This window comes from Podarcis muralis, chromosome 2 (assembly GCF_964188315.1).
Source record: "Podarcis muralis chromosome 2, rPodMur119.hap1.1, whole genome shotgun sequence".
NCBI classification, from domain to species: Eukaryota; Metazoa; Chordata; class Lepidosauria; order Squamata; family Lacertidae; genus Podarcis; species Podarcis muralis.
The window spans coordinates 4886009-4900005 of record NC_135656.1 but is presented as its reverse complement, the minus strand read 5'-3'; the positions used below and the strand labels follow the sequence as shown (position 1 = coordinate 4900005).

The following is a 13997-nucleotide window of genomic DNA, read 5'->3' as shown; positions in this document are numbered from 1 at the left end:
CTCTGTATTGCGAGTGCCATGGAGCTCAAGGCAATCTTGTGATGACGCCACTCCTGTGGAAGCTTGCTCAGAAGTAAACCTGGAGGTGTCCTGTGCAGCTTCTGTCTTCTTCTCCATAATCTTCACAATCCCTTCCTAAGCATAGGTTGGCCTTACCCTTCTATAGTAGTAGATCAGCAAGGCAGACATAGGCCTATCTAGCTGCTTGCCTAAGGCCAGCTGGCAAGTCTGCAACTGGGACAAGATTTGAATCCAGGAACTTCTTGGCTCACATCCTCAGCTACTACACCAGCTCTCAGGCTAGCTATACTAATTTTCTGAATGGCTATAAAGATTGGCAGCAATGAATAGTAAGGAGGCCATAAAAGGTAAAGGTACCCCTGCCCGTACGGGCCAGTCTTGACAGACTCTAGGGTTGTGCGCCCATCTCACTCAAGAGGCCGAGGGCCAGCGCTGTCCGCAGACACTTCCGGGTCACGTGGCCAGCGTGACAAAGCTGCATCTGGCGAGCTAGCGCAGCACACGGAACGCCGTTTACCTTCCCGCTAGTAAGCGGTCCCTATTTATCTACTTGCACCCGGGGGTGCTTTCGAACTGCTAGGTTGGCAGGCGCTGGGACCGAATGACGGGAACGCACCCCGCCGCGGGGATTCGAACCACCGACCATGCGATCGGCAAGTCCTAGGTGCTGAGGTTTTACCCACAGCGCCACCCGCGTCTCTAAGGAGGCCATAGTAATGGGTATTTGGGCACTCTGTTTTAATTTATTTAGGCTCACTGCATTCCACCCAGGCACTCTTCATGTTCCATGGGGGTGGGCACTTGGAAAAGCAAGAGACAGCATTTACATCTAATAACAGGAGAGCACGGGCCAGCCTCTCAGTCTATTGCATTCAAAGATGTTAAGGCAGTAGATGTGTTTATTTGATCAAATACACAGGCTGAGGGTTGCTTCTAGTCTGCACTAAATTCTGCACTACCGTTGCAAAGGATGGTAGTCTTTCTGGATGCATGAACACAAGATTTATTATGTGTGAAGCCTGAGAGTGAACGAGGCACCATGGCACTCGGAAAAGGCAGGGGAGCCAACAACCAACAAGTTCCAAAACTATTTTCAGTGAGAAAGTTCAAGCCAGGACAATTACGGTAAGCAGCACATAATAAAGGCAAGTGCATCCCAAGTAATATGGGCATCATCTTCCCCCTAATTAATCCTGGCTGCCAGCAGTAATAATGATTTTTGTGTCCAGAACCATCGCCATGGCCAGTACAGGCATGCAAAGTGACCAATATTAGGGCTTGTGTAAGATCCGCCCCCCCCCCCCAGCATTTTCTCTGTGCTACTGGGGTACAGTTTTTAGTCCAAACGAGCAAGAGCAGCCTTGTCCTTCCACTGGGCTTCTCCCATACTGGCAGAATAGGAGCAGCTCAGGTACAGCTGGATTTTTGCATGCAGACAACTTCTGGTTCAATAATTTATTTCTATGTGATACAAGAGTGAACTGGAAATACACAACATCTTATACAATAAGAAACATTGAAAAGGGCTGATAGTACAACAGCCCCAGGGCACAAGCATGTTTCCATGGCACAAGCTTTATTGCATTGAAGGAATGGCATCAAGTCCCAGCAGAACCACAATATTGGGGGCAGAGGGGAGGGAACTGATGGAAGAGCACAGCACTACCCCGAGTTCTAGGGCTAAAGCAGCCGGCTGGGTGGCTGTGCCACTGTCAGAGCCGGCCATAAGCCTCTCCCCTTACCAGAACAGCTGCCATGGCATGTTAAGTTGGTGCGCCAGTCCAGGAAGAGCAACTGGCCCGTGATCAACCTTGACAGCTGTGCTCTGCTGAACTAATGAATACACTATTACAGAGGGATGTTCTCTTTAAGACACCTCACAGCTTCTTGGCATATAAACTGCTTCCTCAGAGAGCCCCATCACACAGCTACTGACAGACAGATTGACATCCCTCAGCATATAAGTTTGTTAGATCAGAAGGAAACATTTAGGGCCCCTTTCACAAGATTGCGTGCACACACACATAATGCTTCTGAAAACGCCCCCTTCCTGGGTATGGCATTTCCACATCATCCTGTCCCCAAAAGCTATGCTAAAACAGGGAGCAGATAAGGCTTTCGCCTTGACATTTTCTGGAGGCTTCAACTGGACAAGCTATCTTTGGGTGGAGCTGGGAAGCCAGGACTTACTACAGTCACAGCCTTACTAGTGAGCAGAGCTACTCAACACAGTCTGCTACATACTGAAGCAAGGGGAACAGCTGGATGCAATATATTACACAGGGCCAGTCTCTGTCTCTTCTCCCCTACACATACGCATCTCCCTCTGCCAAAGCAGGCACAGCAAGCCTCCTAGAGGACATTCTCAAATCCCCACGGACCAGCCCTGAAGTAGCTCCCAAACCCTGAATCAGTTCTAATCCTCCTTTGGAGTGATGGCTGAGGGAGAATCATAGGACTTCTGAAAGCAGCCCTTCGTGGAAGAGGCTCTTGTTGTAAGGGGCAGAACTTTGGCAACAAGGTTTAGTGGAGGCTGCACTGCTGGGGGTGAGAACTGGAGTGCTAGGCTCACAGGATGCTCATCAGAGCCTCTGCTATTTACTAGAGTGCTAGAAGGAGCCAACGCCACTCAGGAGGGGTGGGTTACAGCACAACCTTCCAGCGAGGGGTGGGAAAGACGAGGTAAAGAATGAGGAGGAGGACTTTGAAACACAGAGGCACTACCACTGGGTATCATGGGGTAAGTTAATATATACTATCAGTCACCCTCAAAGGGAATTGATTGCATAAATGGGGAAGAATCCACTTGACCCCCTTCTTTCAAGGCACAAGACTAAATTCTTATTGCATATTATTCTGTCTCTGAATAAAATACCATTAAACCTTATGTGTGAGCTTAGATCCTGCCCTGACCAGAGTCACCAATGTAGCATGTACCCTGTACAGTTTAGAGGATAGAGAATATCAATGCTGGGATGAATCTGAAGCCAGCCGTCTTTCTCCTGCTTAGGCTGCCTTCAAAAGCAGCGACCTCTTTAGTGCTCTGGACGGTTGTTCATCCCGACGGAAGGTCAAAGATAAGGCACTTGATTCAGCAGCCATCCCCCAGACCAGCCACAATGGGGCTCAAGTCAACCCAACTCTCCTGCTGACCCAAACAGCAGGGGGGGGAACCATCCCTCTTACTGAGAATTGGGGTGGGGGAGAGAGGGAGAACTACAGGTAGGGGGAGGAGGGCAGGAAAGCCTTTGATCTGAAGCTTCAGCCAACAAGACAGACTGCACAACTGCTAAGCAAATACATTCGTGACGAAGTCCAGAAAGCGCTTGGCATATTGTTCTGGATGCACCGTGGAGATCTCTGCACCAGCCTGAAATGGAAGACAAAGTGTCAACAACCACCATAAAATGCCCCTATCTTTCCACACACACTAGGAAAAATAACAGTTTGAGGAGCGAATATATTGGAAGGGCAAGGAAGAGAGAACATCTGAACAGAAGTCTGAAAATGGCCTTGATCAACCATTTCTCTCACACACACGTGCTTTCCAATGTCTGCTTTGGCATTATATAACCCCCAACCCTGGCCTAGTTTAGTACTGATGCCACTTTATTTCAAGGAAGTGCCTCTGGCACAAAAAGGATTAAGCCAATTATGCAATAAAAATGACTTTGGAATAAATCATTCACACGGTGTGACATTTTTATCACCCCACCCCCTGAAGATGATGCTGTCTGACCAGTCCACCTTTTTTGGTCTCTAGGTTGTGGCTACAGTCACCACCATGGATGCTATGAAATTGACCAGAAGTCTGGATATCCTCACTTGGGGGTTGTAGTTTACTCTTTGATTTAGTAAGGCTAGCTGTGGGCCACCAGAGTCCACCCCGAGGGGGCCCATTGTGAAGAACTGTGCAGGCCAGACTCACCCCGTGCTTGACGGTCTTAGCTGCGTGGGCAGCCTTCTTCTTGGCATCATACTGTGTGAGGATGTCAATCAGGCCCATGAAATAAACCTCCTTCTGGGGGCTATCTGGAAAAGTAAAGAGTCAATGAAGCTCATGGGCACTGCTACCCTCTGCATTCCACCACACACACACACACACACACACACACACACACACACACCTCATGCCATGAGGCTCTTTCTGCACTGGATTCCAACAGGGCAAAATGTGAGTTACTGAATCTTAGGACTGGGTGGGGGCAGGAGGGAACCTGTCAGCACCCCCCCACCCAATGCATAAAACTACACCGTCAAGGGTAAATGGGACGTAAGTAGAAATTAATAGGATGCACCAAACCAAAGTAGCATAAGAACTGAAAAATGCCCAATAACTCAAGAAAGTGAAACAAGCTCAAGCTGGGAAGAAAGGCAAAAAAAGCCACATAAAGTACATTAGATTATATCAGTTAAAATTGGGGAGAATCCCTTCCTGCCCCAAGTATAACAAACAATTCACGAATGATTAATTCATCTTCTACATGTTTCTTCCTAACGAAGCCTGCATTTTACAGATGAAGCCATCAGTGGCAGCATCCAGAAAATACTACAGTGGCAGGAAGTGAACTTCAGAATCCCTATTATCAAATCTAACTCCTCTCCAGGAAGCAGATATCCACCTGATTCGCCTACAGCAAGGGCTGTGTGTGCCACCCTCTCTTCCACAAGACACATTTTCTGCAATCAAAACTAAGCAAGTTGAGCAGATGTACACATCTTCTTATTTTTGTGTAGTTTAGCTGACATTTAGATTCCACATTTAAGAAAGACCCAAAGGAGGAAGGAGTGATGACTTGCAAGAAGAGAAGTCTGGCTCAGAGGGCCAGACAGGACTTCCAAGACCTAGTTTTTAACGGAAGAGTCTCCCATGAAGCTCTTGTGTCTTGTGTCCTATGAAGCAGGATCCACATAAGACAAAAAATGGAAGCTTGTTCATGGGTATCTTGTGTAAATCTGTTTGACATCTCTGATCGTAGCAGGCACTAGCTGACACAGCGTTTGTGTGCGCCCCCAAAGGCTACAAACTTTTATTAAACATTAAAAGGCCTTGAAATTTGGTGCCAAAGGGTAGATAACATACTTGCACTACAATCTTGCTGATGCATACACACAACAATCTAGTCACGTTCTGTCTCTGATTTCTGCAGTTTTCTTCTCCAGTTAACTCCACAGCATTCATGGTAAAACTCTCTTTTAGCCATGTTTGCATGTCATGGTAAAAGGTAAAAGTAAAGGGACCCCTGACCATTAGGTCCAGTCATGACCGACTCTGGGGTTGCGGCGCTCATCTCGCTTTATTGGCCAAGGGAGCCGGCATACAGCTTCCGGGTCATGTGGCCAGCATGACTAAGCCGCTTCTGGCGAACCGGAGCAGTGCACAGAAACGCCGTTTACCTTCTCACTGGAGCGGTACCTATTTATCTGCTTGCACTTGATGTGCTTTCGAACTGCTAGGTTGGCAGGAGCAGGGACCGAGCAACAAGGGAGCTCACCCTGTCATGGGGATTCGAACCGCCGACCTTCTGATCAGCAAGTCCAGGCTCTGTGCTTTAACCCACAGTGCCACCCGCGTACCATGTCATGGTAAAGCATAGTTAACCATGAGCATGTAAATGGCTCCTACTTCACTTCTCTACAAGCGGGAGCAACAAACCAGGATCCCTGGGTTAGGTCTAGTGTTTTATCTGAATTGGGGGATGTGGCTTGTTTCACAGAAGCAAAAAGCAAATAGAAGTCAAAAACAAATCTTAGCTTCATGTCATGATTTGTTTGGGGGTGGGGGGAACGAGCCACGACTCCTAGTTGAGACACAAAACCTAAAACAAGGATTGTGGTTTGCAGCTTCCACAAGGGGAGGGGCAAAGGGAGAGCTGCTGTAGATTGCTGCAATGTGTAAATAATTGGCTGGAATATTGGCCTTCAGTGAAATATGCAATCAAAGGCACAAAGTAGGCAGACTGACTCCTGTGTCACAGAGGATAATTAAGGTGTCTTGATGAAAGACAAAGTTGACTTGTGGAAAGTTCCCTCTTATCCTTACTTACTTTCAGCACTTTTTATGGCATAGACATCAATGTAAGGGTCAAAGTCGCCAGGTCCCAAAGGCTTGTGGGAGTTGAGATAGCTGCCAATACCCTCAGGAGAAGTTCCATAGGAACCTACTGATGCCACACCCCCAGGTTCACCCTCTCCATCCTCCTCTTCCTCTTTCACATCCTCGTCTTCTTCCTGTTCAGCTCGTTGCACGTCATGGATCCCCAACAGTAGGCTGTAGTCCATAATCTTTAGTTGCACTAGGAACTGAACATATGGACACAACTGTCACTAAACTAAGAAGTTAACAATGGGCTTGCTTTCTAGTTATTACAAGTGGAACGCCTCTAAAAAACTGGTTGTTATCCAGTGCTGTCTCTGCATGAGCAAAACAGACAACCCCTTGTGCAATGCAGAATATAATAATAATAATAATAATAATAATAATAATAATAATAATAATACTCTGGGCAGTTTCCAACAGAATACAGGCAACGACCAAGATACACATGTCCAATAGACATGTGCACATGTACACTGTGGCAATCTGGAAGCAGCTGGAAAACGGAGCATAATGGACTTATGCTCCGCCGTTGCGCGCGATGATCCGGAATAAAACCCTTGTGCAAATCGGGGGTTGCCTGTTTTATAAACATACCAAGGGTGAACTACGGATTAAATTACCTTTTGTGTAGGAATTCAGCAACTGATCGTAAGTGCAAAACCCAGAGGGCAGAATTTACTCTGGATTCATCAAGAAAAATAAAGACCATTTCCTCTTCTTTAAAAAGGGAGTGAAGTTTTAATCCAAAGGTGGCATGTGGTGTTTCTTTTTGGGGGGGGGAGGTGGGGGGGGGGGAGAAAAGAGAACCACCCTCTCCTGGCAGCCTGTCCCCATGATTAATTGCCTTGGCTGTTCAAAGCTGTGTACCTCCTTTGTAACTGGAATGCCTCCAGGTTTTGACTCTCAGACTCCTGTCCTTGTTCTGCCTCCGCTCAGTTGGCTGAAGCACCATTAGTAATCAGTATTTTCTTCATAACGCTGAGAAAGCTGGCAAACCCACCAAAACTTCTCCAGAATCACAGACTGAACACAATGGGAGCCAAAAATGTCATGCGCAAGTGACACAACTGGCATCAAGAGGCAGGGAAGGGGCCACAAACCATCCCACACCCAAATACGGGGCCTTAGAGACCTAGAGAGGCTGAGTGGGGATTTGAACCCTTGTCACCCAGGTCATAGGCCAACACTGTAACCATTATGCCACCCTGGCACAATAGTACCACTACTAGTGCTAATAATTTGCATTTCTACATTGCAATGTACTGTACTACACTACAGTGTAGCAATACAGCTACACACAGATCAGGTCTGCAGCACCTGCAGATCCCAGCTGCTGGGTCAAGGCTGTAAGAAGTCATATCTGAGATTCTGTTCCAAGGACTTCTTGGCTCAAATCTCACGTGCTTAACCAGGATGCTACAACAGTTCTTTCGGTGGAGGAAATGTACGGCTCGTTCAAGTTTTCTCTCAACCATGAAACTCACTATCATCTCAGCCTTACTGACCTCACAAGATTGTTGTCAGAATAAAACAGAGGAGGGGAAAATTACCTCTGCTACAGGAAGGGGAAAATGCAAATGCAATAAAATTTAATACTCCGTAAATCCTTGTGCATGCGAATATTAACAACATATGGCTCAGTTTCCCCTTGTGCATCCATCTTTGAAGTAACCATCATCATAAATAAAGTTATGCACATTTCAAGTATTCAAAGTTGTAGTTAGTGTCAGACTAGGCCCAGGGAGACCTTGGTTCAAAACCCCCACTCAACCACAAAGCTCAATGGGTGACATTGGGCCAGTTATACCTGAAGGAGCGTCTCCACCCCCATCGTTCTGCCCGGACGCTGAGGTCCAGCGCCGAGGGCCTTCTGGCGGTTCCCTCATTGTGAGAAGCAAAGCTACAGGGAACCAGGCAGAGGGCCTTCTCGGTAGTGGCGCCCGCCCTGTGGAACACCCTTCCTTCAGATGTCAAAGCGATAAACAACTACCTGACATTCAGAAGACATCTTAAGGCCGCCCTGTTCAGGGAAGTTTAATGTGTGATATTTTAATGTATTTTTAATCTTTGTTGGAAGCCGCCCAGAGTGGCTGGGGAAATGCAGCCACATGGGTGGGGTACAATTATTATTATTATTATTATTATTATTATTATTATTATTATTATTTCTCTCTCTCTATTATTACTTCTCTCTCCCAATCTAACCAACCTCATTTCATTCTGAAATGAAATGAAATATTTCTATTGCACATGGGAAGCCAAGGCTGACACACCGGGTGTTTGCGGCTGGGGTAAGTTTGAATGCGAGGCATATGCTGCCGCTACCAGGTGTCCCCCTCAGGAAAGCAGAGGGGAATTTTGGGGTAAGCCACTTTGTGAACCCTTTTTGGAAGCGTTACGTATAGGAGAAGACACCAGAGTACAGAAGCAGGGCATTCAAATAGAAGAATCCAAGGCCTTCTTCCCCTCCCTTTCCTCATGTGAATGCGGCCTGTGCAGACGCTTTCACAGAGACCAACCAGCAGAAGGACATCCATGCTGAGGAAAATTTCAGGCAGATTATTCCTAGGGGCCGTCACTAGGCGACTCCAATTTCTGTCCTCAAAAATGCTTCAAGTTCTGTAAATCATGAAACCTAATTTTCTATCGTTTCCCTGATTTGGGTCACAAGCGATGTTCAGCTCTAAGCAGGAGTGGGGAGGAATGTCAGGGTGGGACTCGGCTGATGGAAGGGGTAAGGCTGTGCGGAATACTGGGTTAGAAATTAGACTCCGAGTGTCTGCAGCCTTCCCACCCCCCTCCTCACATGCTATTAGCAGTCATTAAGGCTAATAGGGTGAATCTTGCACTGCAGAAGCATTTTCAGTTCTGCAGACTCAGTCCCCAAGGAAATATAATAGCTGATGAGATAGTGGCTGGGAGCATTTTTCTAGTCTTGGAACCTAACCTCATCTCACTGCAGCAAATTTGGGTTGGGGCGGGTGGGGAAGATCTGCCATCCCCCAAAACAGTTCTCTCTGCACTGTACAGCTTGAAGTGGTCCCCAAAGTGGTATGGCTTAAAGTGGTATGGCTTCCGCCAAAGAATCCTGGGTGCTGAGAGCTGTTAGGACACCACTATTCCCCTCGCAGAGCTACAATTCCCATCATGCTTCGACATTCAATCCTTTTTCTCAGGGAACTCTGGGAACTGCAGCCATACACCCAAGTAACATATTTGATTGGCGACACTTGCAAAGCTCTGGGAAAGCCCAACATGCAGCACTTGGGAAGCCCCCCCAATGATCTATGCCAGCCCTGGCAATCCGCTGTTTGTTGGGCCTTGCAAAGCACAGCACCTTGGCCTGCACAACTTGATTTCCAAACTGCACAAGCATGAACAGGACAGGCAACTGCCAAGTCAGACTTGCCCACTAGGTTGCGTGGGAGATCAGGATCCATCCTGCTCGCCGGATTCAATTCTCCATCCCTGATCAAATAGTTACAGTACACTATAGTTACCTACACTATTAGGAACTGGGGGCAGGGATGCAACCCTGCACTAGCACCCCTGTTTCTTGACACTAGCTTGAAAGCCTATTAAAACTCAACACATTTGGGGCTAGAATAAGCTCTTTATCGGGGAACATTGCTCAAAAATGGAGCCTGTTTCAAAGCACGGCTGTGTAGTTCCCGCAAAAGTCCCTGTTCTGTCAATAAATCCCTTTCTGTGCCCGCAGATCATTTCCTACTGATATGCATTGACCAGCTGCTCCTGTCTTGCTGTGACTGTCAGGGCTAGGCCCCCTAAGCCACAGTACCTCCACATCTCTCTTTAATTTCTCCATGAAATCTCTCTTGGCTTCTTCGTCAACGTACACTTTCTGGTTCATGTTTCGAAAGTCAATGTCCTTGAGGGTTGGTAGCTCCTTGCCCTAGAAAGGAATAGAAACACATTTCGAATGAAGAGGAGGCACGGGAGCTGAGTCAACAGCTGGCTGAATCTAGACTTGGAGGGCAGAACCAGAGCCAAAACAATGAAGAAGCATTTTTGAATTTTGCTTTCAACCTTCTTGCAAGCCTTCGCAGAACATGGTTATGGGGCACCATCTAACTATTTTAAATAAATAATAAAACGTAACTAACTCCCTTTTTTTAGCAAGATCACTTTCAAGAACAACATGGACCTTTATTATGCAATAAATCTCCTGGCCAGGAGATCACTGCAGAATTACCCCCTACCTCCTACTGACTCTCACTCTTTTGAGGGTGCCTCAAAAGGATTTTCAGGAAGCTGAATTCTGTGCCCATTTCTACATTCTTCTGCTGGGCTTCCAACAGAATCACAGCCCACAGAAGTCCTGACTATAATGTTAAATGCTACTTAGTTCCATAAGGTGCTGCCAACCATTGGTCCACCTAAGCCTGGAATTGCCTGTGACAACTGCTTTTTAAGGTCCTTTTCCATCCCCTGCTACTGGAACCTTTTTTAAACCAGTGATACCAGGAATTCAACTTGGGATCCTCTGCATTCACATCACATGCTCCACCACTGAGTTATAGCCCCTCCCCTCTTGATCTCCATTTTCAACACCCTGGAATTTGATGTCAATGCAAACATTAATCCTGCAAACTTATTCCAAGGAAACAACTCGCCAGTAATACCCCTTTGCGCATATTTTAAGCCTCCATAGTCTCCACTTCTTCTAGTTTAGTCAAGGTCTGTTTATTCTGCCTCGCACGTGCAGATACAAGGAGTGCAATGTAAATGCATATATGCCCTTGCCTAATTTTTTAAAGAGATAAATATGCTCTCAGGTCATGCCTCTATCTTCCTTGCAAAGAGATCCATCATCACCTTGAGGTTTAAGCCAGCAAGCCAAAAATCACTTCACAACACATCAAAACAGAGGGAGAAAGCCACAATCTCAAATTACCTTCTCTTTATCACTAGCTTCACGGGATACCAGGGAGCCCTGGAAAAAAAAGCAGAAACACAAACATTAAGAAGCATGGCTCATAAACACAAATGGACATGGCTTTCAGGGCAGGTCTGAAATCAATGGGTGCTGTGCTAAGGAGATTGTTCCATCAGGGCTCAACAAAACAATCTTCACTCTCTTTCCTCCATGTGCTGTTCTGGGGGTTACCCCCGACCCCCCAAGGCAGATGAGGGGCACATAGGAAGAGGAGTGTGGGGAAAGCCCCACTGTGCTAGCACTGGCTTCTGCTACCAGGACCCGTTGGTTGAATCCAGCCCACAGCGTTCGCATAAACATCAGTTAAACAAGCTGGAAACCAAAAGATCATCGTTATTGGAGGGGGAGGGGCAAAGAGGTATATGTCTCTAAGCTAAAAAGTACCTCAAGTGCTCTCCAAAAGAGTATCATTCCACTAAATATAATTCTCTGCTTTTCTACGCCACAATGTTCTATTCTTCATAGTATGTGTATTTTAAACAACTGACTTTTATATTGTTGTGATATACCCTAGGTCCTAATGGCAAAGGGTGGGTAAGAAATCCAAGTAATAGTAACAGTAAAAGCAGTGTTTTTATACATTATGATGTTGTCCTGCCTTGACCAGATGTAAGATAAAAACAATATTGTTCAAACTGTTCCTGTTACTGAGTTTCACAGAGATACCTGCCACAATTCTGTCCCCAGGGGCTATTACAATGGGCAAGATAAGACCCACGGACACTGTCCTCCACCATCTGCCGACCACAAAGGCACCAAAGAATCATAGAATCATAGAGTTGGAATAGACCACAAGGGCCATCGAGTCCAACCCCCTGGCAAGCAGGAAACACCATCAGAGCACTCCTGACATATGGTTGTCAAGCCTCTGCTTAAAGACCTCCAAAGAAGGAGACTCCACCACACTCCTTGGCAGCAAATTCCACGGTCGAACAGCTCTTACTGTCAGGAAGTTCTTCCTAATGTTTAGGTGGAATCTTCTTTCTTGTAGTTTGGATCCATTGCTCCGTGTCCGCTTCTCTGGAGCAGCAGAAAACAACCTTTCTCCCTCCTCTATATGACATCCTTTTATATATTTGAACATGGCTATCATATCACCCCTTAACCTCCTCTTCTCCAGGCTAAACATGCCCAGCTCCCTTAGCCGTTCCTCATAAGGCATCGTTTCCAGGCCTTTGACCATTTTGGTTGCCCTCCTCTGGACACGTTCCAGTTTGTCAGTGTCCTTCTTGAACTGTGGTGCCCAGAACTGGACACAGTACTCCAGGTGAGGTCTGACCAGAGCAGAATACAGTGGCACTTGCACCAGTTCAGATGCAAGAAATCTCTGCGTCTCCATCCAGATAGGCAGAGGGCACAGTCTGGAATCAAAAGGCCGCAACATAAACAGCGGCGATGGCACTCTGCATAACACCCTTCACCGTGCAAATTACAGACTATTCATTTTAACCATATAAGGCAAGCAATTATATTCTCTCCCACTTCATAGGAGGAGGGCAGGAGGCTGAGGAAGCAAGACTTGCCAAGGCTACCCAGAGAGTTTTTGATGCAGCCAAAATATGAACCTAGGTAGGTCACACCTGCTGCAAAAGCTCTGCTTGGGCAGTAAAGTTACTGAGTTGTTGCTGCAGATATTTGTTTGTTTGTTTTTAAATAAGACTTCAGATGTTAGGGTGGAAACCTTTCTTGGCATTTTTCAAAACGCAAAAATTATACCACAAGGCTGTTGTTTCAGGCTTAAGGATGCAATGGTACTTGAAGCCTGATGCAAGTACAGAATGGAGGTATCAGCAGGTCTGGGGGAACCCCAAAGGCTTGCACAAGAACTATTTTTAAAAAACAACACACACAAAAACATAGGGGGGGGGGCAAAACAACACAATGAGGTCCAAGCATGCTCAGTGGCCACAGAATGCTGACTGGCTGCTTGTGGGCAGGGACTGGGAGGGGGAAAGAACACGAGAGGGAGAATAGAATAGAGTTGTCTTGCAGGAGAGCAGCGAACAGAAACACTCCACACTGCAGCATTCCACTGCATCTGTCCTCTCAACCAGGGCTACATTGCTGCTATGTTCTGTGCAGCACCTAGCACATTGCTGGCCCTCAAGGTGGAGCTGACAAACAGCAGAGCCTGGGCATCAGAAGGGGAAGCAACTCAGTGGGTTAAATCCAGTCTTTTGCCCTGAAAGGAGATATCCTATTTTGAAAACCTCACAGGCAATGCCTATTTTGTAATCCTAGAGCGACTGCACTGGCTGCCGATTCGCTTCCAGGCCCAATTCAAAGTGCTGGTTTTGACCTAGAAAGCCTTAAATGGCTCAGGACCACAATACCTCAAGGACCGCCTCACCCCATATGAACCGACCTCTGAGGCCCTTCTTTATGTGCCTCCTCCACATGAGGCCCAGAGGTAGCAACACGAGAACAGGCATTTTCGGCAGTGGCTCCCCACTTGTGGACTGAGCTCCCTAGGAAGATTCGCCTTTATATATCTTTAGGCACCAGGCAAAAATATTCCTCTTCTTCCAGGTCTTTGACTAATTAAACAATATATGGCCTTTTAAACTGGGTGGGTGGGTTTTTGTTACCATGTTATGTATTTTCACGTTTCTATATCGTATACTGCCCTGCGGTCCTCAGACGAAGAACTGTATAGAAATTTAATAAGTAAATAATCAACCATCCAGGTTGATTAACAACATATCCAGGTTACTCCAACTGCATTCCTTTATAATAAGCACATCAGCTGTGGCCCTCCAGCAAAAACTGTGTTTATACTGTGGCCCTCATTGCAGTTCAACCCTCCAGCCGCATCTTCTAAAATGTTCGTAACTGCAAACAAGGGCCTAGTTAACTCCACTATAAAAGATCTATGTAACCTTGCTCTGGGTCAGTTTAATGATGTGCAGCCAGGCTGAA

At 46.6% G+C, this 13997-nt stretch overlaps 1 protein-coding gene across 3 annotated transcripts in view; it reads right to left on the bottom strand.

Moving 5' to 3' along the window:
- Positions 1–1461: 1461 nt before the first annotated feature.
- PIP4K2C (phosphatidylinositol-5-phosphate 4-kinase type 2 gamma) overlaps positions 1462–13997 on the bottom strand; it is a 36487-nt gene continuing 23951 nt past the window's right edge. For all 3 annotated transcript variants that reach the window (XM_028721312.2, XM_077923774.1, XM_028721314.2), the window contains exons 6-10: positions 11037–11075; positions 9921–10034; positions 6069–6324; positions 3950–4053; positions 1462–3391 (exon numbers count right to left, since the gene is read on the bottom strand). In XM_028721312.2, coding sequence (XP_028577145.1) covers positions 3311–3391; positions 3950–4053; positions 6069–6324; positions 9921–10034; positions 11037–11075 — 594 coding nt within the window. In that variant the 3' untranslated portion in view covers positions 1462–3310. The remainder of the gene's footprint in view (positions 3392–3949; positions 4054–6068; positions 6325–9920; positions 10035–11036; positions 11076–13997) is intronic.